This window comes from Lissotriton vulgaris, chromosome 7, assembly GCF_964263255.1.
Source record: "Lissotriton vulgaris chromosome 7, aLisVul1.2, whole genome shotgun sequence".
NCBI lineage: Eukaryota > Metazoa > Chordata > Amphibia > Caudata > Salamandridae > Lissotriton > Lissotriton vulgaris.
The window spans coordinates 1767131758-1767157044 of NC_141695.1; the positions used below are offsets into that span (position 1 = coordinate 1767131758).

A 25287-nucleotide genomic window follows, 5' to 3' on the forward strand; every position below is an offset into this window, starting at 1 on the left:
GTTGGGTGAGGAAAAGTGGATCGGGCGATTTTTCTGGCCACCGGAGCCCCTGTGGTGGGCTTGGACCAGGAGCCCAAAAGGACATTAGTGATGGCTTTGTTAAATTTCAAAGGGGGCTCCAAAGAGGATGCCGCTGGCTGAAACACCTCAGTCAGGAGATTAGTCCTGACCGCCACAGTAGGATGCTCAAGGCCCAAGGCGTCAGCCTCCCAATGCAACACCACTGCATATGACGCACCCTCCTCCGTAGCCACGGTAGGGGAGAAAGCATGCCAAGGTCTGGGCAAGTAACCAGCCCACTGGCATCACCCAGTTTCTCTCTCCAGTCCGGCTCCTCCAGCTGGTCTGTTAGAGGGTCACCAGACCCCTCTCCGTCCTCCTAATCATCATCCACAGGCAGCCAGTCACGGCAAAAGGGAACACCAGGAAAGAACATGGGCACAAAGTTACCCTCCGGCTCAGAAACCGGCGTCGAGCGGTGTCGGTCCAGCACTGCGTTCGAGTTGAGAGGGAGTCTGGGGTTGAAGCCAGCTGGGGACACAACCGGCATCAGAGTCGTCAAATCGGCGTCAGGGAAGGACCAGTGAGGTCGACCGACGCTGATTCGGATACAGGCATGGATCCAAGGGGAACCTGTGTCATCGGGTCCAGAGCTGCCGGTGTCAAAGGCCTAGGTCCCCCAACCGAGTCTGCAGGGTCCGAAGGCGCTCCGGCGGAGTCGGGCTGAGCACAGATGGCATGCATTGCTTCGTAAAACTGACGGAGCTGGGCAGGGGTCGCTCCGGCTACAGCAAAGCCTTCGGGCCATGGCCCGGCAGTCAAAGCACAACTTCAGGTCATGGTCACGCTCCAGGCACCAGAGGCACACGAGGTACAGATTGGTAACGGACATCAACTTATGACAGGCGGGACATTGCTTGATGTCCGGGCAATGGGACATCCCTCGCGCACTAGGAGTCGATGTAGACTTAAAAGAGGTCAACAAAAGTCGAAAAAGTTTTGTAAAAAAGTGACAAAAGGGGCAAGCTTCTCTCCGGATCTGCGCTGGATGGCGCGGAAAAAGAAAGAACTGACATCCGCACGCAGGGGTGGCGTCCAAGTAGATACCACGTCATCCCGGTGACCACGACACCGACGACGGACACATTGTTGACCGACGCCACCTACCGACGCGCAGGGGTACTGCTAAGCGCACATAGTCTTAAGACGATGTGCGCTGAGACCCTTGCGGTCCTGAGCGAGCTCAATAGAGAAATTATGTAACTTGCTGGGAGGTGTTAATGTGTGGTTATTACCGTTTATGATGTAATGAGAAAGTAGTGTGCGTTTGTTAGCTGATTAATAAAGATGTCTGTTAGAGAGCTCTGTGCGTGGTGTGTTAATTTACATGCTCCCGGGCTAGGGAGGACGTTACAACTGGCGATGAGCAGGGGATAAGTTCACTGAAGAAATAAGACTGCTTTCCCTAAGAGTTTGTGATGAAACAGCAAACTGCTTGTTAATACAGCTTGCGCCCCGAACTGATGCAAAGCAGTCTGCAATTGGCGCATGTAGTTAGAAGTCCTGCTCCAGCCCTTACACAGTCTTAGAAGAAGTTGAAGGCTTTCCGGAGGAGCACAGTCAGAAAGCCCACCAGAACCCACGGGTAAGGCTAAAAGAAGAGACACTGAGTTGTAGTATAACACAGAGCCATCTTCCATGCAAACTAAAAGCTAGAGGCAGCGATAACCAGGTGGGAAAGCATAAACACACCTACCGGCACGAGCGAAGGAAGTGCCACATGAAGTCGAATCGGATGTTATGACCCGGACCTGGCCGATGAGTGCAAAGTAGCAAGTGGTATCCAGTGTGTTTTGACCTCAGATCGTGTGTGGTGAATCAAAGGCAAGGCCTCCCATTGCAGAACTTGCAGGTTTTTACCAAGTAGGGTAAAAGCTGCCGAAACATCACATGCTCTCAATAGCGGCAAAAGGTAGCGCAAAATGCACTACAAGCGCGTGTCTAAACCACTACTGCCACAAAGCGGAACACTGGGGCCAGGTGGATGGCATGGTCAAGACATTCGATTACTTCACAGATGCCCTAGAACTAGAAGATAAGAAAATCATTAAATACTTAAAGAACCTTGCTGGTGACAGAATGTAAGAAGTGATACAGAAAATCTCAGACTGATATCGCACCATCAGACCAAAGAAGCATTATGAATCAAGCTCAATCCAGTCCCCAATATCAACTATGTAAGGTACCTTTTCAATAAAGTAAGAGAGCAAGCTGGTAAAATGATGGATGAGTTTGTTGAAAGAGACGAGGAAGCCATATGCCTCTGAGTTATCAATGGCTGTCGTTCAGACTCGTTCAGATGATGCACGTTGAGAGAAATGCTCTGTTTAGAGAAAATACTAATAGCTGCAAGAGCCAATGAAACAATGAATCAATAAGCTGCCGATATGTAAGTTGGAACAGCTAAGAGTGAATCGGTGTTGGTCATGAAAAGCAAACACAAGGTAGATGCACGCAAATCGATGTCACTAAAGAAAAAGTTGTTTCTGATGTTGGTTTTAATTTCTCCATGATAGTAAATGTCCAGCCATAAGACATATGCCATATGCAAAGGTTGCGTAAAAGAAAACCACATCATAACAGTTGTGCAACACAAGAGAGAAACCAATTACGTCACAGCAAGAGGAGACGATGGACGGCAGAAGATTCAGAAGTATTATCTCCACGTCCACAAGACCAAAAAGTAACATCAAATACAAGTAGAAACCAGACAAAGTTGATTTTCATCAAGTTCATCCTACAAAGGCTCTTCAATGTCACTATCAAGCACAAGTGAAGAAGATGGATGTGTAATGATGTTATCAACCACAGAACGTCATTCACATGTAGGTTTGGCTGCTTGCAAGAAGGGACAAGAGACAAAAATGAAGCATCAAACTGTAGAGTAGTTCCTATTTTCCCTATAGGCCCTGCGCATTGGAATAACATAAACAGCAGTGTAGACGTAGGACTGCGGTCTTTTAGGTCTCTACTGACTTAATTTAGGTTTGCGCCAGCTAGCTCAGAGGTCACTGGAAACTTTCTTGACTGAATAGGAAGTGATCACCTTCCCTGGCTCAGACAAGAAGGGATTCAGCTTCCGACAACCGCATTAACATGACAACTTTGCTCCTCAGAATAAGAGTCAATCTCTAGAGTCGTGTGAAACAATAGACAGCTATTTCACTCAGTCAGTTGTGCAGAATTACTTTCACCGGTATGCAGAGAATAGAGAGACGGGCGTTTTCAATAAAAGATATTATTTATTGAGCAGTCTTCCTTCTCATGCAAGAGAAATGAATTGCCACAATTGCAAGACTTGTTATTATAAAAAGTGCGTACAGTAAAAGTATTACGAAATAATACTGTAAAAGCATTGATATGGTTTCTTAGCCATACGATAGTTAAAATGAATAAAATATATACATTCATATATACATTTGGCTAACGTCCTCAACTGGTGCTTCTAACTACGCCTACCCCGGTGTACCTGACCTAAGCCGAATACATGGGAGAGAGTAAGTAAGTAGCAGTTTAAGTTAAGTTGGTTTTGCCAAGGGTTTGCTTCAAGAATTCTCTCTAAGGGTTTAGTCAGCACCGTACCTCTGGAATAGAATGTTGGAGGTCTGGTATCTCCTCTCAGGACTCGATATTCCAGTTACCCGCAAGGGTAGGCTGGAAACGCCGGAGCTGGATTTTCTCAGCAGGAGAAAAGACAGCGTCTTTCTCAGCGCGTCAAGGAGGAGGAGGGGCAGCGTCCGTGGGCTTCTCGCATCTGCTGGGCTCTGCAAAGGACAGCTGTTCTGCTCCAGTATTCACCACCACTGTCGTGTTTGCTTAAGGCAACGTCGGTATTATTTATACCTGAAAGGTGCCGAGTTTGACGTAAGTTTTTGGATATAAGACGTCAATAAAGATGTCACTAAGAACTGGGCGTTCTTACAGTGCTCGCAAGAGTTCTATTACGAATCAAAACAAAGCAAGCGGGGCTTTCCCAGGTTGCTGGGGGTTTGAGCTGTCGAAAGAACTCGGTGTGTTATCTAGGAATCTAAGGAAGTGGCTTCTGCTGTGTCATGTACTGTAATGAGCTGCAGAGACGAGTTACTGAAATATGGCTCTGATCGTTTATGCCATTATAGGGATATGTATTGATTATAGCCGTATAGGGGCATAAGGTCACAATATTGATCGGGGTCCTAGATAGAACACAATAAAACAAAACAACAAAATTCATTTGGACACTGCCCCAAGATTATAATAAAGGTCAACGGTTGCTCCATAACCTTCAGTGGTTGTAGATTAACATCAAGCCAGTCAAAAAATGTAACAGCCTATCTCCTGTGTCACACCTTAAACCACAAAAACACAAAGGTAAGCACGTGGGCTACTTCCAAATGGTTGTAGAATCAAGGGTCATTCATAGCAACTATGTGATATAAAACAACAATAGTGCAACATCCACTAACCATGTAGGCCTTACTGCATGTGACTGGGAGAGAATTGCAGTTGATTTCTTTGGGCCCTTAGCAAATGGACATCATCTCATGGTAGTCATTAATGAGTATCCATGCTTTCCTTAAATACAGGAATTATCTTCAACAACCTATGACAAGGTCATCAAGTGGATGAACGGCATCTTTGCTGGGTGGGGTATCCCCATCATTCTCAAATCTGAAGGTGGTCTGCCTTTTAATTGCAAAGAATTCAGGGAGTTACAAGTCATACTAAATGTCAAGCATCAAAAGAGTACAGCTCTGTGGCCCAAAGTCAATGGTGATGTGGAATGATTCATGGCTACCCTCAAAAGGTACTTCAGTGAGCATTGAGGGAGGGAATCGAGTTGAACCAGGTCCTATGTCAAGCTCGCCTAGCTTATCGTTTAACTCCTCACTCCACAACTGATGAGAGTCCTGCCACCTTGCTGTTTGGGAGAGCCATAAAAGCCATACTACGACAGTGGATAGCAAACTGATCCCGGAATGCTGATCAACTTTGTGTCATGGACAATGTTCGGAAACAAAAAATAAAGAACTATGCCTCAGGTATAGGGAGCTGAGGAAACAGTCTTTGATGAAGGTGACATTGTCTTAGTCAAGCAGAGGTGAAAGCGAAAAACAGACTCGATTTGCTGTCGATCCTCTGAGGGTTGTGAAATGAAAGGGCACATGGTAACTGTGCAACATCCAGGAAAATCCATCACACTGGACTTGTGATACTTTAAACAAATACCTTTCATTAGAACTCCAAGCAGAAATGTTTGCGGAAAAGTCAAAAATGATCAAACAGGATTGTGACCAGTGAGGCGAGTGATTATAGTGGCAATGTTAAAGCTAGCAGGTGTGTTTAAAGGTTGATGTCACCGCCACTGTTCATACCAAACAAGTTGTAGACACACAATGTGTAACAGTGTGACTTTTAATAAAGTTACAAACTTCAGGAACGTCTGCTTTTTATATATGATTCTTGTTAATTTTCTGTGAATCACTATAAAAAAACAGAACTAACTACATTCTTGTTTTATTTTAAATCACTGTTGTCAACAAATATTCAAAGTCTCTTGCATGTTTTGCACATTTATATTGACAGCTTTACCAGGTGTGTGAATGTCTGTTCTTGTGCCCTATGACCTTTACTTTCTTTCTTTTATCTCTAGAACACTGGCCCTCATGTGCAGCCCCCATGGCAGCCCTCAGTGCAACCCTCCCATTGCAGCCCTCCCTGTAGCCCTCATATGCAGCCCTCATGTGGAGACCTCATGTGGAGACCTCATTGCAGCCCTCTTGTGGAGACCTCATTGCAGCCCTCATAAGCAACCCTCATAAGCAGCCCTCAGTGCAGCCCAAATTCCAGCTCTCATGTGCGGCCCTCATATGCAACCCTCACTACAGTCCACAGTACAGCCTTAAGTGCAGCGGTCATATGCAGCCCTCATGTGCAGCCCTCATGTGCTGCCCTCCTATGCAGCCCTCAGTACAACCCTGATGTGCAGCCCTCATGTGCAGCACTCACGTGCAGCCCTCAGGTGGAGCCCTCATGTACAGCCTTCATTGCAGCCCTCAGTGCAGCCCTCATATGCAGCCTTCAGTGCAGCCCTCAGTGCAGCCCTCATATGCAGTCCTCATGTGCAGTCCTCATATGCAGCCCTCATATGCAGCCTCATTACATCCCTCATCGCAGCCCTCATGTGCAGCCCTCATGTGAAGCCTTAGTGCATCACTCTTTGCAGCCCTCAGTGCAGCCCAAATTCCAGCTCTCATGTGCGGCCCTCATATGCAGCCCTCATGGCATCCCTCACTACAGTCCACAGTACAGCCTTAAGTGCAGCGGTCATATGCAGCCCTCATGTGCTGCCCTCATATGCAGCCCTCAGTACAGCACTCACATGCAGCCTTCAGGTGGAGCCCTCATGTACAGCCTTCATTGCAGCCCTCAGTGCAGAACTCATTGCATCCCTCAACGCAGCCTCATTGCATCTCTCATCGCAGCCCCAAGTGCAGCCCTCATGTGCAGCCCTCATGTGAAACCTTAGTGCATCACTCATTGCAGCCCTCAATGCACTCTCACTGTAGCCCTCACATGCAGTCCTCATTGCATCCCTCATTCGCAGCCCTCATGTGCAGCCCTCCTATGCTGCCCTCAATGCCGCCCTCATGTGCATCCCCCATATGCAGCCCTCATGTGCATACCTCATATGCAGCCCTCATATGCATCCTTTAGTGGAGTCCTTACGTGGAGACCTCATTTCATCCCTCAGTGCATCCCTCATGTGCAGTCCTCATTGCATCCCTTATGTGCAGAACGCAGTGGAGTCCTCATGTGCAGCCCTCATATGCAGCCCTCATATGCATCCCTCGGTGCAGGTCTTATGTGCAGCCCTCAGTGCAGGTCTTATGTGCAGTCCTCATGTGCAGCCCTCAGTGCTGCCCTCATATATACCAATCAGTGCAGCTCCCAGGCGCAGCCCTCACTGCATCCCTCATGTGCAGCACTCAGTACATTCATCAGTGCAGCCCTCAGTACAGCCCACTGACACTGCTTCCGGTAAATGAGTCAGGTGAGACCACTGACACCGCGTCAGGTGAGACCACTGATGCCGCCTCAGGTAAACGCCTCAGTGAGACCACTGATACCGCCTCAGGTAAACGCGTCAGGTGAGACCACTGACACTGCCTCAGGTAAACGCCTCAGGTGAAACCCCTGACACTGCTTCAGGTGAGACCCCTGACAGCACCTCAGGTAAACGCCTCAGTGAGACCACTGTTACTGCCTCAGGTAAATGCGTCGGGTGAGACCACTGACACCGCCGCAGGAAAACGCATCAGGTGAGACCACTAACCACATCTCTGGTAAATGCGTCAGGTGAGAACACTGACACCGCCTCAAGTAAACGCGTCAGGTGAGACCACTGACACCGCCGCAGGTAAACGCGTCAGGTGAGACCACTAACGCCATCTCAGGTAAATGCGTCAGGTGAGAACACTGACACCGCCTCAAGTAAACGTGTCAGGTGAGTCCACTGACACTGCCTCAGGTAAACGTGACAGGTGAGACCACAGATGCCGCCTCAGGTAAAAGCGTCAGGTGAGACCACTGACACAGCCTCAGGGGAAACCGCTGACGCTGCTTCAGGTGAGACCCCTGACAGCACTTCAGGTAAACGCCTCAGTGAGACCACTGACACCGCCTCAGGTAAACGCGTCAGGTGAGACCACTGACACTGCCTCAGGTAAACGCCTCAGGTAAATGCCTCAGGTGAAACCCCTGACACTGCTTCAGGTAAGACCACTGACACCGCCTCAGGTAAACGCATCAGGTGAGACCACTGACACTGCCTCAGGTGAGACCACTGACACCACCTCAGGTAAACGCCCTAGGTGAGACCACTGACACCACCTCAGGTAAACACTTTAAGGTGAGATAACTGACATCCCCTTAGGTAAACAACTCAGGTGACACTACAAACACCGCCTCAGGTGAGACCACTGAAGCCGTCTCAGGTAAACGCCTCAGTGAGACCACTGACATCGCTTCAGGTAAACGCGTCAGGTGAGACCACTGACACAGCCTCAGGTAAACGTGTCAGCTGAGACCACTGACACTGCTTCAGGTAAAAGCGTCAGGTGAGACCACTAACACTGCCTCAGTTAAACGCATCAGGTGAGACCACTGACACTGCCTCAGGTGAGACCACTGACACCACCTCAGGTAAACGCCCTAGGTGAGACCACTGACACCACCTCAGGTAAACACTTTAAGGTGAGATAACTGACATCCCCTTAGGTAAACAACTCAGGTGACACTACAAACACCGCCTCAGGTGAGACCACTGAAGCCGTCTCAGGTAAACGCCTCAGTGAGACCACTGACATCGCTTCAGGTAAACGCGTCAGGTGAGACCACTGACACAGCCTCAGGTAAACGTGTCAGCTGAGACCACTGACACTGCTTCAGGTAAAAGCGTCAGGTGAGACCACTAACACTGCCTCAGTTAAACGCACCAGGTGAGACCACTGACGCCGCCTCAAGTGAGATCACAAACGCCACCTCAGGTAAACGCCCCAGGTGAGACCACTGATGCCGCCTTAGGTGAGACCACTGACAATGCCTCAGGTAAACGTGTCAGCTGAGACCACTGACACTGCTTCAGGTAAAAGCGTCAGGTGAGACCACTAACACTGCCTCAGTTAAACGCACCAGGTGAGACCACTGACGCCGCCTCAAGTGAGATCACAAACGACACCTCAGGTAAACGCCCCAGGTGAGACCACTGATGCCGCCACAGGTGAGACCACTGACAATGCCTCAGGTAAACGTGTCAGCTGAGACCAATGACACTGCTTCAGGTAAAAGCGTCAGGTGAGACCACTAACACTGCCTCAGTTAAACGCACCAGGTGAGACCACTGACACCGCCTCAAGTGAGATCACAAACGCCACCTCAGATAAACGCCCCAGGTGAGACCACTGATGCCGCCTTAGGTGAGACCACCGACAATGCCTCAGGTAAACGTGTCAGCTGAGACCACTGACACTGCTTCAGGTAAAAGCGTCAGGTGAGACCACTAACACTGCCTCAGTTAAACGCACCAGGTGAGACCACTGACGCCGCCTCAAGTGAGATCACAAACGACACCTCAGGTAAACGCCCCAGGTGAGACCACTGATGCCGCCTCAGGTGAGACCACTGACAATGCCTCAGGTAAACGTGTCAGCTGAGACCAATGACACTGCCTCAGGTAAACGTGTCAGGTGAGACCACTGACACTGCCTCAGGTAAAAGTATCAGGTGAGACCAATAACACTGCCTCAGTTAAACGCCCCAGGTGAGACCACTGACGCCGCCTCAGGTGTGATCACAAACGCAGCCTCAGGTAAACGCCCCAGGTGAGACCACTGATGCCGCCTCAGGTGAGACCACTGACTGCCTCAGGTGAGATCAGACGCCGCCTCAGGTAAACGCCTCAGGTGAGACTATTGACACTGCCTCAGGTGAGACCACTGACACCGCCCCAGGTAAATACCCCAGGGGAGACCACTGATGCCGTCTCAGGTGAGAGCACTGACACCGCCTCAAATGAGACTACTGAGACTACCTCAGATGAGACCACTGACACCACCTTGGGTAAATGCCTCAGGTGAGACCACTGACACTGCCTCAGGTAAAAGTATCAGGTGAGACCACTAACACTGCCTCAGTTAAACGCCCCAGGTAAGACCTCTGACGCCGCCTCAGGTGTGATCACAAACGCAGTCTCAGGTAAACGCCCCAGGTGAGACCACTGATGCCGCCTCAGGTGAGACCACTGACACCGACTCAGGTGAGATCACAGGCACCGCCTCAGGTAAACGCCTCAGGTGAGACTATTGACACTGCCTCAGGTGAGACCACTGACACCGCCACAGGTAAATGCCCCAGGTGAGACCACTGATGCCGCCTCAGGTGAGACCACTGACACCGACTCAGGTGAGATCACAGGCACCGCCTCAGGTGAACGCCTCAGGTGAGACTACTGACACTGCCTCAGATGAGACCACTGACACCACCTTAGGTAAATGCCTCAGGTGAGACCAATGACGCGGTTGTATGGCATTACAACGCGGGCTTTTACCACGCGTGCCATTACAACGCTGTTTTTATAACGCAAGTCGTTACAACGACTTGCGCTGTAAGCGATGGATAGTGGAATAGTTTAATTTTCTTTTCCTACTCCAGCCCACGTTACAGTAAGGAAGGTGTTGGAATAGAAAATTAAACTACTCCCAATCCAACAGCGCCCTCCAGCGCAAGTCGTTGTAACGACTTGCGTTGTAATAGCAGCGTTGTAATGGTAGCGCGTGGTAATACCCGCGTTGTAAAGGCTGTTCCCCACTGACATCGCCTCAGGTGAGAGCACTGACTTCGCCTCAGGTGAGAGCACTGCCGCCACCTCAGGTAAACGCCTCACGTGAAACCCCGGACACTGCCTCAGGTGAGACCCCTGACGCCACCTCATGTAAATGCCTCAGCGAGACCACAGATGCCGCCTCAGGTAAGTCCACTGACACCACCTCAGGAGAGACCACTGACACCACCTCAGGTGAGACCACTGACTCCCTCTCAGGTGAGAGCACTGACACCCCCTCAGGTGAGACCACTGACGCCGCCTCAGGTGAGACCACTGACGCCGCCTCGGGTGAGACCACTGACACCACCTAAGGTGAGAGCCCTGACACCACCTAAGGTGAGAGCCCTAGCGCAGCCTCAGGTGAAAGCCCTGACGCAGCCTCAGGTGAGAGCCTTGACGCAGCCTAAGGTGAGACCACTGACGCCGCCTCAGGTGAGACGACTGACGCTGCCTCAGGTGAGACCACTGACACCGCCAGGCTCAGGTAAACGCCTCAGGTGAGACCACTGATGGTGCCTCAGGTAAAAGCCTCAGGTGAGACCACTGACATCGCCTCAGGTAAACACCTCTGGTGAGGACACATTTCTATACTGTCTGCCAGGGACGATTCAAGGATTTTTTGGGTCCAGGGCCAAAAGGGATTGTGCGAGGCTCTTTTAATTCACTTACGTGACATATACAGGGCTCCACAAGCTGCTTTGTTCAGACTTCTCCTGGCCACAGCTCCTCCACTCAGCCAGCTCCTCCACTCGGCCACCTTACAAGCACCTCTTAACAGCCCTTTCTGCGCTGAAGGTGTGAGAATTGCTTAGGGGCTGAGTCTTAAACCTGTGGGGTGCAGGGAGTGTCTCTGTATGGCAGTCGGGAAGGAGGCCTCACTGCAGGACAAACCTGCAACTGGAACACCATCCCTGAGAGGCCATGGGAGGGCCCCATCCCTGAGAGGCCCAGCGTGGGCCCCATTCAAGAGAGGCCCAGGGAGGGCCTCATCCCTGAGGGGCCCAGGGAGGCCCCCTTCTATCCCTAAGAGGCCCAGTCCAGAAAGGGCCCCCTCCCATTCCTGAGAGGCCAAGGGAGGGCCCCCTTCCATCCCTGAGAGGCCCAGTCCAGGAAGGGCCCCCTTCTATCCCAGAAGGCCAGGGAGGGCCCCCTTCCATCCCTGAGAGTCCCAGGGAGAGCCCCCTCCCATCCCTGCGGCCCAGTCCAGGACGGGCCCCCTCCCATCCCTGAGAGGCCCAGGGAGGGCCCCTCGCTTTCTTTCCATTGAATGGCAGGAGTACAAGGGGACAGGTGGTGTTTGGGCGGGGCGGGGGAGAGAGGCCTGAGGTCAGCTCGGACAGGGAGGACAAATGAGGCCTCTGTGCTTTGAATATCGTGAGGCCTGGTCTCGCTTCTGACACTCTGCGCCCTCGGACAGGAAAGATCTCCCTCTGGAGCCCCCTCACCTGTCAGGATCAGCGCCTTCGGGGTGTGAGCCCACGGCGGGCGGGGCCCGCGAGCTGCGCACGGGAACCACATGGAGAGAAGCTTGAGAGCGGCTCGGAGCGGGTGCGGGCCGAGTGCGCCCTGCTCTGCTGCCTCTCCCGCGCCTCGACACCCTGACAGAAACAAGCGTCCTTGGGCGCCCGCGCCTGCCTAAAGAATGCGCATGCGCGGTATCTGAAGCTCTCCGTCAGTTTGAGCGCTCTTCTCTTGTGTGCGCATGTGCGGTATCGGAGCGCCCCTGTTCCGTCGATCGAAGCTCCTCGTCCGTTTGAGTGCCCTTCTCTTGTGTCCGCATGTGTCTTATTCCACGCATGCGCACTCTGCATTTTGTCATCCAAACCTGCCCTTGCGAACATTACCAGAAGGTGTCAGAGCTCTTTACAAAAGAACCAGTTGCGTTACATAATGACTTTGGACTACATGACTTACATAAGAGATACAGGCCTAGATGTATCAAGCATTTTGCGATTCGTTAAGTTCGGCCTTAACGAATCGCAAACTGACATTTTGCATGTTTTGGGATGCATGTGAAATTAGCAAAATAAGGAATCGCAAAAAATTGCGATTCCTTATTTCACTTAAGCATTTAAGGAATCGCAATTTTGCGATTCCTTAAATGCCATGTATGAAGCTTTCTTAATTTGCGAATTCAGGTTAAGGAATCGCAAATTAACACCAACTTGAGGTTCGTGTTAATTTGCGAAATCCTTTCAAAAACCAAAATTTGGCCATTTTAAGGGTGGCATGTGGCTCACATACATGCCCATAGGGCATGTATGTACGCCATATGCACACACATGTAAGTTTCAGGGGTGCAGCAGGGTGTCCATGAGACACCCCTGCACCCTTGCAATAATTCTCAAATTGTGATTAGCAAATTGCGAATTCGCAATTTGAGAATTATTTCGCAATCATTCCTATGGGCCTCTTGGCCCATAGGAATGAATGGGAAATTATTCCTTATTTGCGAATTCTCAACTTGCGAATTCGCAAATTAGGAATAATAAGGAATCACAAAAAAATACCGATTTAAAACATACATCCCATTTTGCGATTTCTTAATAGCGATTCGGTAAAAATCGCTATTAAGAAATCGCAAATAGGAACGATGATACATCTAGGCCACAAACAGAAAAAAAATTGCAAATGTACTAGGTGTGAAGTCACTCAAGGAAGAGATAAAAACATGAAAAAATTGCACATGTACAAGTTGAACGTCAACCAAGGAAGAGATACAACAGATAAACTCTAAAATCACACAGGAATAGTAGTAAGTACAAAAGTCTACTACATATACTAGTGGTTAGAGTTCTATATATACAAATAGAAAGCTAAAACAGGATTACATTTTAACAGCAATTAGGCTTGGATAATTATATAATACATATTTACATATATATTTAAAGCCCCCCAGCAAAAAGAGAAAAATGATGAAGGGTCATCAGGAGGAGTCGTGAGGGAAGAAGGAACGGAACAAAGGTCAAACAAAATGGCGGGTCGGGATCGTGGGTATAGATGGAGACCATCTCAGGCAGGAAGCACAAAAGTCAGGAAAGTCAAGAATCCTGAAGAAGAACACAGAGAGCAGGATTCCATGGAGTAGAGTCAGAGGGGGGATGCAGCATAGGACAGGATTCCTTGGCGAGGGACTGGCTGTTGAGATGGTCTGAAGTTATCAGGAGGCATTATGTCCCACGCAGGCGCCATTTTGGAGTCAGGCAGGACCCCGTAATCCTGTTATTATCCGCTAAAAAGAAGTGATCCTGCAAGGCACCCTGATAGCAAAAGTAGGGACCCAGCAGATCCCGGCGCAGAGAACTTCAGGAGGTCTGCTCCGGAGGTGGCACATGCCCAATTGCCCGTGGCCCAGAGGGCACAGGAACACAAGCGGCCATCACGAAAAGCAAACAGCAATCCAGACACCCACCTGGCAGAAGCCCTTGAGGGAAGACAGCATAAATAGCAGCAGATGGTGTGGTGAGTGACTCGGCTCGGCTGATTAGGCGGGGCCGACATCGGAGACCCTTTTTATGGAGGCCGTGATCGGCATCTGCGGCAGGCCGTGGTCCCCAGCAGGCGGGCACTGCACTGGAGCCCGCGATAGTAAAGCTCAGAGGGATTATTAATACCCCGGATGCAGCTCAGAGAGATCATTAATACTTCGATGCAGCTCAGAGGGGTTTATTAATACACTGGATGCAGCTCAGAGGGATTATTAATACCCCGGATGCAGCTCAGAGGGATCATTAATACCTCGGATGCAGCTCAGAGGGGTTTATTAATACCCCGGATGCATTGCAGCTCAGAGGGATCATTAATACCCCGGATGCAGCTCAGAGGGATTAATAATACCTCGGATGCAGCTCAGAGGGATCATTAATACCTCGGGTGCAGCTCAGAGGGATTATTAATACCCTGGATGCAGCTCAGAGGGATTATTAATACCCCGGATGCAGCTCAGAGGGATCATTAATACCTCAGATGCAGCTCGGAGGGATCATTAATACCTCGGATGCAGCTCAGAGGGATCATTGATACCCCGTATGCAGCTCAGAGGGATTATTAATAGGGATCATTAATACCTCGGATGCAGCTCTGAGGGATTATTAATACCTTGGATGCAGCTCTGAGGGATTATTAATACGCCAGCTTTGAGGGATTATTAATACCCCGTATACAGTTTAGAGGGATTAATATTAGGGATCCTTAATACCTCGGATGCACCTCTGAGGGATTATTAATACCCCAGCTCTGAGGGATTATTAATACCCCATATGCAGCTCAGAGGGATTATTAATAGGGATCATTAATACCTCAGATGCAGCTCTGAGGGATTATCAATACCCCAGCTCTGAGGGATTATTAATACCCTGTATGCAGCTCGGAGGGATTATTAATAGGGATCATTAATACCCCGGATGCAGCTCAGAGGAATCATTAATACCTCGGATGCAGCTCAGAGAGATTATTAATACCTCAGATGCAGCTCAGAGGGATTATTAATACCCCGGATGCAGCTCAGAGGGATTATTAATACCCCGGATGCAGCTCAGAGGGATCATTAATACCCTGGATGCTTTATTATGAGCTGTTTCCTGTGCAGGAATGTCATTGAGCCAGCCTGGAGAGTATGACCCCTGCTGCCTTGCCCTGCTGCCTGGGGACACAGAACACCTCAGTGGATGACTTATTTATCAATCAATGAGCTCCAACACCAGGGGCCGCAGTGAAAGATGCTTTTCTAGAGAATGCCAGAGATGGGGGGGGGGGAGCACATATTTGTCACTTCTGCTGTAAAGGCTGCAGTTTGCAGCTTCCTTTAAGTGACCCATTGCTCCAAGGGTTAGGAAATTAGCAACTGAATAGTTCAAATTTCCCTATACTAATTCCCCTCTAATCCTGTGAGGGTTCTGGAGTAGTCTGCTATCCAGTGATATGTGCTTCAACACCTCATCAGGGGTAGCAAGTGCTATATAAATGCAAATCCCTCCCTCTTCTCTCCCTCCACTATCCTTTTCAATACAAATAACAAACTTACATGTCCATTGCTCAAATTAAATTAATATCTCCCTATGCTAATTCACCACTATTCCTTTTTCTAGATTCCTGAGTAGCGTGCTACTCGCCGAAAAAGCGATTTAACGCTTCGTCCGGGGTAGAAAGATCTATATAAATGCAATTACTTTTATAATCTATCCCATAGGCACGGGCGTTTAACCCCAAGAGGCCAATCCAAAGGAAGGAAGAGGCTGGCATCAAAGCATAAATAAATGCAGCGCGGTGCAGTGACCAGCTCTAACCCCTCCATCCCAGAGGTCCCAGGTGATTGACTTGCGAAAGGCCCAGCCGGAGGACGGGAGAGGCTGGGACAGAAGGGGTCTCCCTGTTATTTGCAGTGGTTTCTTCTAGGCCTCAGAGTATCTGTTTAAACAAGAACGAGGAGAGTGCTTTATCAGCACTCTGAATGTGCACTTACCTTGGCTAATACACATTAAATATTGTTCCAATCTCTAGTGTTTGTTTCTTGTGCAGCAGAGAGTTTAGTTTTTAGGTCTCGCCTAGCAGCGCGCATGCGCTTCTTAGGCAAAATGACCTATTTCTATTGCTTCGGCTTTTCAGCCAAACACATGCACGTGTTCCATTGCCTGCAATGGCAGAGCGTGCACTTGGGCGATTCACTTGCGGGAGCGCGCGCCACCAGCTGTCGAAAGAACTCGGTGTGTTATCTAGGAATCTAAGGAAGTGGCTTCTGCTGTGTCATGTACTGTAATGAGCTGCAGAGACGAGTTACTGAAATATGGCTCTGATCGTTTATGCCATTATAGGGATATGTATTGATTATAGCCGTATAGGGGCATAAGGTCACAATATTGATCGGGGTCCTAGATAGAACACAATAAAACAAAACAACAAAATTCATTTGGACACTGCCCCAAGATTATAATAAAGGTCAACGGTTGCTCCATAACCTTCAGTGGTTGTCGATTAACATCAAGCCAGTCAAAAAATGTAACAGCCTATCTCCTGTGTCACACCTTAAACCACAAAAACACAAAGGTAAGCACGTGGGCTACTTCCAAATGGTTGTAGAATCAAGGGTCATTCATAGCAACTATGTGATATAAAACAACAATAGTGCAACATCCACTAACCATGTAGGCCTTACTGCATGTGACTGGGAGAGAATTGCAGTTGATTTCTTTGGGCCCTTAGCAAATGGACATCATCTCATGGTAGTCATTAATGAGTATCCACGCTTTCCTTAAATACAGGAATTATCTTCAACAACCTATGACAAGGTCATCAAGTGGATGAACGGCATCTTTGCTGGGTGGGGTATCCCCATCATTCTCAAATCTGAAGGTGGTCTGCCTTTTAATAGCAAAGAATTCAGGGAGTTACAAGTCATACTAAATGTCAAGCATCAAAAGAGTACAGCTCTGTGGCCCAAAGTCAATGGTGATGTGGAATGATTCATGGCTACCCTCAAAAGGTACTTCAGTGAGCATTGAGGGAGGGAATCGAGTTGAACCAGGTCCTATGTCAAGCTCGCCTAGCTTATCGTTTAACTCCTCACTCCACAACTGATGAGAGTCCTGCCACCTTGCTGTTTGGGAGAGCCATAAAAGCCATACTACGACAGTGGATAGCAAACTGATCCCGGAATGCTGATCAACTTTGTGTCATGGACAATGTTCGGAAACAAAAAATAAAGAACTATGCCTATCAGCTTCAGGGAGCTGAGGAAACAGTCTTTGATGAAGGTGACATTGTCTAAGTCAAGCAGAGGTGAAAGCGAAAAACAGACTCGATTTGCTGTCGATCCTCTGAGGGTTGTGAAATGAAAGGGCACATGGTAACTGTGCAACATCCAGGAAAATCCATCACACTGGACTTGTGATACTTTAAACAAATACCTTTCATTAGAACTCCAAGCAGAAATGTTTGCGGAAAAGTCAAAAATGATCAAACAGGATTGTGACCAGTGAGGCGAGTGATTATAGTGGCAATGTTAAAGCTAGCAGGTGTGTTTAAAGGTTGATGTCACCGCCACTGTTCATACCAAACAAGTTGTAGACACACAATGTGTAACAGTGTGACTTTTAATAAAGTTACAAACTTCAGGAACGTCTGCTTTTTATATATGATTCTTGTTAATTTTCTGTGAATCACTATAAAAAAACAGAACTAACTACATTCTTGTTTTATTTTAAATCACTGTTGTCAACAAATATTCAAAGTCTCTTGCATGTTTTGCACATTTATATTGACAGCTTTACCAGGTGTGTGAATGTCTGTTCTTGTGCCCTATGACCTTTACTTTCTTTCTTTTATCTCTAGAACACTGGCCCTCATGTGCAGCCCCCATGGCAGCCCTCAGTGCAACCCTCCCATTGCAGCCCTCCCTGTAGCCCTCATATGCAGCCCTCATGTGGAGACCTCATGTGGAGACCTCATTGCAGCCCTCTTGTGGAGACCTCATTGCAGCCCTCATAAGCAACCCTCATAAGCAGCCCTCAGTGCAGCCCAAATTCCAGCTCTCATGTGCGGCCCTCATATGCAACCCTCACTACAGTCCACAGTACAGCCTTAAGTGCAGCGGTCATATGCAGCCCTCATGTGCAGCCCTCATGTGCTGCCCTCCTATGCAGCCCTCAGTACAACCCTGATGTGCAGCCCTCATGTGCAGCACTCACGTGCAGCCCTCAGGTGGAGCCCTCATGTACAGCCTTCATTGCAGCCCTCAGTGCAGCCCTCATATGCAGCCTTCAGTGCAGTACTCATATGCAGCCCTCATATGCAGTCCTCATGTGCAGTCCTCATATGCAGCCCTCATATGCAGCCTCATTACATCCCTCATCGCAGCCCTCATGTGCAGCTCTCATGTGAAGCCTTAGTGCATCACTCTTTGCAGCCCTCAGTGCAGCCCAAATTCCAGCTCTCATGTGCGGCCCTCATATGCAGCCCTCATGGCATCCCTCACTACAGCCTTAAGTGCAGCGGTCATATGCAGCCCTCATGTGCTGCCCTCATATGCAGCCCTCAGTACAGCACTCACATGCAGCCTTCAGGTGGAGCCCTCATGTACAGCCTTCATTGTAGCCCTCAGTGCAGAACTCATTGCATCCCTCAACGCAGCCCCAGTGCAGCCTCATTGCATCTCTCATCGCAGCCCCAAGTGCAGCCCTCATGTGCAGCCCTCATGTGAAACCTTAGTGCATCACTCATTGCAGCCCTCAATGCACTCTCACTGTAGCCCTCACATGCAGTCCTCATTGCATCCCTCATTCACAGCCCTCATGTGCAGCCCTCCTATGCTGCCCTCAATGCCGCCCTCATGTGCATCCCCCATATGCAGCCCTCATGTGCATACCTCATATGCAGCCCTCATATGCATCCTTTAGTGGAGTCCTTACGTGGAGACCTCATTTCATCCCTCAGTGCATCCCTCATGTGCAGTCCTCATTGCATCCCTTATGTGCAGAACGCAGTGGAGTCCTCATGTGCAGCCCTCATATGCAGCCCTCATATGCATCCCTCGGTGCAGGTCTTATGTGCAGCCCTCAGTGCAGGTCTTATGTGCAGTCCTCATGTGCAGCCCTCAGTGCTGCCCTCATATATACCAATCAGTGCAGCTCCCAGGCGCAGCCCTCACTGCATCCCTCATGTGCAGCACTCAGTACATTCATCAGTGCAGCCCTCAGTACAGCCCACTGACACTGCTTCCGGTAAATGAGTCAGGTGAGACCACTGACACCGCGTCAGGTGAGACCACTGATGCCGCCTCAGGTAAACGCCTCAGTGAGACCACTGATACCGCCTCAGGTAAACGCGTCAGGTGAGACCACTGACACTGCCTCAGGTAAACGCCTCAGGTGAAACCCCTGACACTGCTTCAGGTGAGACCCCTGACAGCACCTCAGGTAAACGCCTCAGTGAGACCACTGTTACTGCCTCAGGTAAATGCGTCGGGTGAGACCACTGACACCGCCGCAGGAAAACGCATCAGGTGAGACCACTAACCACATCTCTGGTAAATGCGTCAGGTGAGAACACTGACACCGCCTCAAGTAAACGCGTCAGGTGAGACCACTGACACCGCCGCAGGTAAACGCGTCAGGTGAGACCACTGACACCGCCGCAGGTAAACGCGTCAGGTGAGACCACTAACGCCATCTCAGGTAAATGCGTCAGGTGAGAACACTGACACCGCCTCAAGTAAACGTGTCAGGTGAGTCCACTGACACTGCCTCAGGTAAACGTGACAGTTGAGACCACAGATGCCGCCTCAGGTAAAAGCGTCAGGTGAGACCACTGACACAGCCTCAGGGGAAACCGCTGACACTGCTTCAGGTGAGACCCCTGACAGCACTTCAGGTAAACGCCTCAGTGAGACCACTGACACCGCCTCAGGTAAACGCGTCAGGTGAGACCACTGACACTGCCTCAGGTGAACGCCTCAGGTAAATGCCTCAGGTGAAACCCCTGACACTGCTTCAGGTGAGACCCCTGACAGCACTTCAGGTAAACGCCTCAGTGAGACCACTGACACCGCCTCAGGTAAACGCATCAGGTGAGACCACTGACACTGCCTCAGGTGAGACCACTGACACCACCTCAGGTAAACGCCCTGAGTGAGACCACTGACACCACCTCAGGTAAACACTTTAAGGTGAGATAACTGACATCCCCTTAGGTAAACAACTCAGGTGACACTACAAACACCGCCTCAGGTGAGACCACTGAAGCCGTCTCAGGTAAACGCCTCAGTGAGACCACTGACATCGCTTCAGGTAAACGCGTCAGGTGAGACCACTGACACTGCCTCAGGTAAACGTGTCAGCTGAGACCACTGACACTGCTTCAGGTAAAAGCGTCAGGTGAGACCACTAACACTGCCTCAGTTAAACGCACCAGGTGAGACCACTGACGCCGCCTCAAGTGAGATCACAAACGCCACCTCAGGTAAACGCCCCAGGTGAGACCACTGATGCCGCCTTAGGTGAGACCACTGACAATGCCTCAGGTAAACGTGTCAGCTGAGACCACTGACACTGCTTCAGGTAAAAGCGTCAGGTGAGACCACTAACACTGCCTCAGTTAAACGCACCAGGTGAGACCACTGACGCCGCCTCAAGTGAGATCACAAACGACACCTCAGGTAAACGCCCCAGGTGAGACCACTGATGCCGCCTCAGGTGAGACCACTGACAATGCCTCAGGTAAACGTGTCAGCTGAGACCAATGACACTGCTTCAGGTAAAAGCGTCAGGTGAGACCACTAACACTGCCTCAGTTAAACGCACCAGGTGAGACCACTGACACCGCCTCAAGTGAGATCACAAACGCCACCTCAGGTAAACGCCCCAGGTGAGACCACTGATGCCGCCTTAGGTGAGACCACCGACAATGCCTCAGGTAAACGTGTCAGCTGAGACCACTGACACTGCTTCAGGTAAAAGCGTCAGGTGAGACCACTAACACTGCCTCAGTTAAACGCACCAGGTGAGACCACTGACGCCGCCTCAAGTGAGATCACAAACGACACCTCAGGTAAACGCCCCAGGTGAGACCACTGATGCCGCCTCAGGTGAGACCACTGACAATGCCTCAGGTAAACGTGTCAGCTGAGACCAATGACACTGGCTCAGGTAAACGTGTCAGGTGAGACCACTGACACTGCCTCAGGTAAAAGTATCAGGTGAGACCACTAACACTGCCTCAGTTAAACGCCCCAGGTGAGACCACTGACGCCGCCTCAGGTGTGATCACAAACGCAGCCTCAGGTAAACGCCCCAGGTGAGACCACTGATGCCGCCTCAGGTGAGACCACTGACTGCCTCAGGTGAGATCAGACGCCGCCTCAGGTAAACGCCTCAGGTGAGACTATTGACACTGCCTCAGGTGAGACCACTGACACCGCCCCAGGTAAATACCCCAGGGGAGACCACTGATGCCGTCTCAGGTGAGAGCACTGACACCGCCTCAAATGAGACTACTGAGACTGCCTCAGATGAGACCACTGACACCACCTTGGGTAAATGCCTCAGGTGAGACCACTGACACTGCCTCAGGTAAAAGTATCAGGTGAGACCACTAACACTGCCTCAGTTAAACGCCCCAGGTAAGACCTCTGACGCCGCCTCAGGTGTGATCACAAACGCAGTCTCAGGTAAATGCCCCAGGTGAGACCACTGATGCCGCCTCAGGTGAGACCACTGACACCGACTCAGGTGAGATCACAGGCACCGCCTCAGGTGAGACTATTGACACTGCCTCAGGTGAGACCACTGACACCGCCACAGGTAAATGCCCCAGGTGAGACCACTGATGCCGCCTCAGGTGAGACCACTGACACCGACTCAGGTGAGATCACAGGCACCGCCTCAGGTGAACGCCTCAGGTGAGACTACTGACACTGCCTCAGATGAGACCACTGACACCACCTTAGGTAAATGCCTCAGGTGAGACCACTGACGCGGTTGTATGGCATTACAACGCGGGCTTTTACCACGCGTGCCATTACAACGCTGTTTTTTTAACGCAAGTCGTTACAACGACTTGCGCTGTAAGCGATGGATAGTGGAATAGTTTAATTTTCTTTTCCTACTCCAGCCCACGTTACAGTAAGGAAGGTGTTGGAATAGAAAATTAAACTACTCCCAATCCAACAGCGCCCTCCAGCGCAAGTCGTTGTAATGACTTGCGTTGTAATAGCAGCGTTGTAATGGTAGCGCGTGGTAATACCCGCGTTGTAAAGGCTGTTCCCCACTGACACCGCCTCAGGTGAGAGCACTGACTTCGCCTCAGGTGAGAGCACTGCCGCCACCTCAGGTAAACGCCTCACGTGAAACCCCGGACACTGCTTCAGGTGAGACCCCTGACGCCACCTCATGTAAATGCCTCAGTGAGACCACAGATGCCGCCTCAGGTAAGTCCACTGACACCACCTCAGGAGAGACCACTGACACCACCTCAGGTGAGACCACTGACTCCCTCTCAGGTGAGAGCACTGACACCCCCTCAGGTGAGACCACTGACGCCGCCTCAGGTGAGACCACTGACGCCGCCTCGGGTGAGACCACTGACTCCGCCTCGGGTGAGACCACTGACACCACCTAAGGTGAGAGCCCTGACACCACCTAAGGTGAGAGCCCTAGCGCAGCCTCAGGTGAAAGCCCTGACGCAGCCTCAGGTGAGAGCCTTGACGCAGCCTAAGGTGAGACCACTGACGCCGCCTCAGGTGAGACGACTGACGCTGCCTCAGGTGAGACCACTGACACCGCCAGGCTCAGGTAAACGCCTCAGGTGAGACCACTGATGGTGCCTCAGGTAAAAGACTCAGGTGAGACCACTGACATCGCCTCAGGTAAACACCTCTGGTGAGGACACATTTCTATACTGTCTGCCAGGGACGATTCAAGGATTTTTTGGGTCCAGGGCCAAAAGGGATTGTGCGAGGCTCTTTTAATTCACTTACGTGACATATACAGGGCTCCACAAGCTGCTTTGTTCAGACTTCTCCTGGCCACAGCTCCTCCACTCAGCCAGCTCCTCCACTCTGCCACCTTACAAGCACCTCTTAACAGCCCTTTCTGCGCTGAAGGTGTGAGAATTGCTTAGGGGCTGAGTCTTAAACCTGTGGGGTGCAGGGAGTGTCTCTGTATGGCAGTCGGGAAGGAGGCCTCACTGCAGGACAAACCTGCAACTGGAACACCATCCCTGAGAGGCCATGGGAGGGCCCCATCCCTGAGAGGCCCAGCGTGGGCCCCATTCAAGAGAGGCCCAGGGAGGGCCTCATCCCTGAGGGGCCCAGGGAGGCCCCCTTCTATCCCTAAGAGGCCCAGTCCAGGAAGGGCCCCCTCCCATTCCTGAGAGGCCAAGGGAGGGCCCCCTTCCATCCCTGAGAGGCCCAGTCCAGGAAGGGCCCCCTTCTATCCCAGAGGGCCAGGGAGGGCCCCCTTCCATCCCTGAGAGTCCCAGGGAGAGCCCCCTCCCATCCCTGCGGCCCAGTCCAGGACGGGCCCCCTCCCATCCCTGAGAGGCCCAGGGAGGGCCCCTCGCTTTCTTTCCATTGAATGGCAGGAGTACAAGGGGACAGGTGGTGTTTGGGCGGGGCGGGGGGGGAGAGAGGCCTGAGGTCAGCTCGGACAGGGAGGACAAATGAGGCCTCTGTGCTTTGAATATCGTGAGGCCCGGGCTCGCTTCTGACACTCTGCGCCCTCGGACAGGAAAGATCTCCCTCTGGAGCCCCCTCACCTGTCAGGATCAGCGCCTTCGGGGTGTGAGCCCACGGCGGGCGGGGCCCGCGAGCTGCGCACGGGAACCACATGGAGAGAAGCTTGAGAGCGGCTCGGAGCGGGCCTGAGAGCGGCTCGGAGCGGGTGCGGGCCGAGTGCGCCCTGCTCTGCTGCCTCTCCCGCGCCTCGACACCCTGACAGAAACAAGCGTCCTTGGGCGCCCGCGCCTGCCTAAAGAATGCGCATGCGCGGTATCTGAAGCTCTCCGTCAGTTTGAGCGCTCTTCTCTTGTGTGCGCATGTGCGGTATCGGAGCGCCCCTGTTCCGTCGATCGAAGCTCCTCGTCCGTTTGAGTGCCCTTCTCTTGTGTCCGCATGTGTCTTATTCCACGCATGCGCACTCTGCATTTTGTCATCCAAACCTGCCCTTGCGAACATTACCAGAAGGTGTCAGAGCTCTTTACAAAAGAACCAGTTGCGTTACATAATGACTTTGGACTACATGACTTACATAAGAGATACAGGCCTAGATGTATCAAGCATTTTGCGATTCGTTAAGTTCGGCCTTAACGAATCGCAAACTGACATTTTGCATGTTTTGGGATGCATGTGAAATTAGCAAAATAAGGAATCGCAAAAAATTGCGATTCCTTATTTCACTTAAGCATTTAAGGAATCGCAATTTTGCGATTCCTTAAATGCCATGTATGAAGCTTTCTTAATTTGCGAATTCAGGTTAAGGAATCGCAAATTAACACCAACTTGAGGTTCGTGTTAATTTGCGAAATCCTTTCAAAAACCAAAATTTGGCAATTTTAAGGGTGGCATGTGGCTCACATACATGCCCATATGCATGTATGTCCGCCGTATGCACACACATGTAAGTTTCAGGGGTGCAGCAGGGTGTCCATGAGACACCCCTGCACCCTTGCAATAATTCTCAAATTGCGATTAGCAAATTGCGAATTCGCAATTTGAGAATTATTTCGCAATCATTCCTATGGGCCTCTTGGCCCATAGGAATGAATGGGAAATTATTCCTTATTTGCGAATTCTCAACTTGCGAATTCGCAAATTAGGAATAATAAGGAATCACAAAAAAATACCGATTTAAAACATACATCCCATTTTGCGATTTCTTAATAGCGATTCGGTAAAAATCGCTATTAAGAAATCGCAAATAGGAACGATGATACATCTAGGCCACAAACAGAAAAAAAATTGCAAATGTACTAGGTGTGAAGTCACTCAAGGAAGAGATAAAAACATGAAAAAATTGCACATGTACAAGTTGAACGTCAACCAAGGAAGAGATACAACAGATAAACTCTAAAATCACACAGGAATAGTAGTAAGTACAAAAGTCTACTACATATACTAGTGGTTAGAGTTCTATATATACAAATAGAAAATTAACACAGGATTACATTTTAACAGCAATTAGGCATGGATAATTATATAATACATATTTACATATATATTTAAAGCCCCCCAGCAAAAAGAGAAAAATGATGAAGGGTCATCAGGAGGAGTCGTGAGGGAAGAAGGAACGGAACAAAGGTCAAACAAAATGGCGGGTCCGGATCGTGGGTATAGATGGAGACCATCTCAGGCAGGAAGCACAAAAGTCAGGAAAGTC

The 25287-nt window shown here is 50.3% G+C and overlaps 1 protein-coding gene across 1 annotated transcript in view; it reads right to left on the reverse strand.

The window, feature by feature from the left end:
• The window catches only part of LOC147706625 (cell adhesion molecule CEACAM1-like), a 464428-nt gene extending 452394 nt beyond the window's left edge, over positions 1 to 12034 (reverse strand). Inside the window, exon 1 of the mRNA XM_086933115.1 lies at positions 11869 to 12034. Coding sequence (XP_086789241.1) covers positions 11869 to 11941 — 73 coding nt within the window. The 5' untranslated portion in view covers positions 11942 to 12034. The remainder of the gene's footprint in view (positions 1 to 11868) is intronic.
• Positions 12035 to 25287: the final 13253 nt, after the last annotated feature.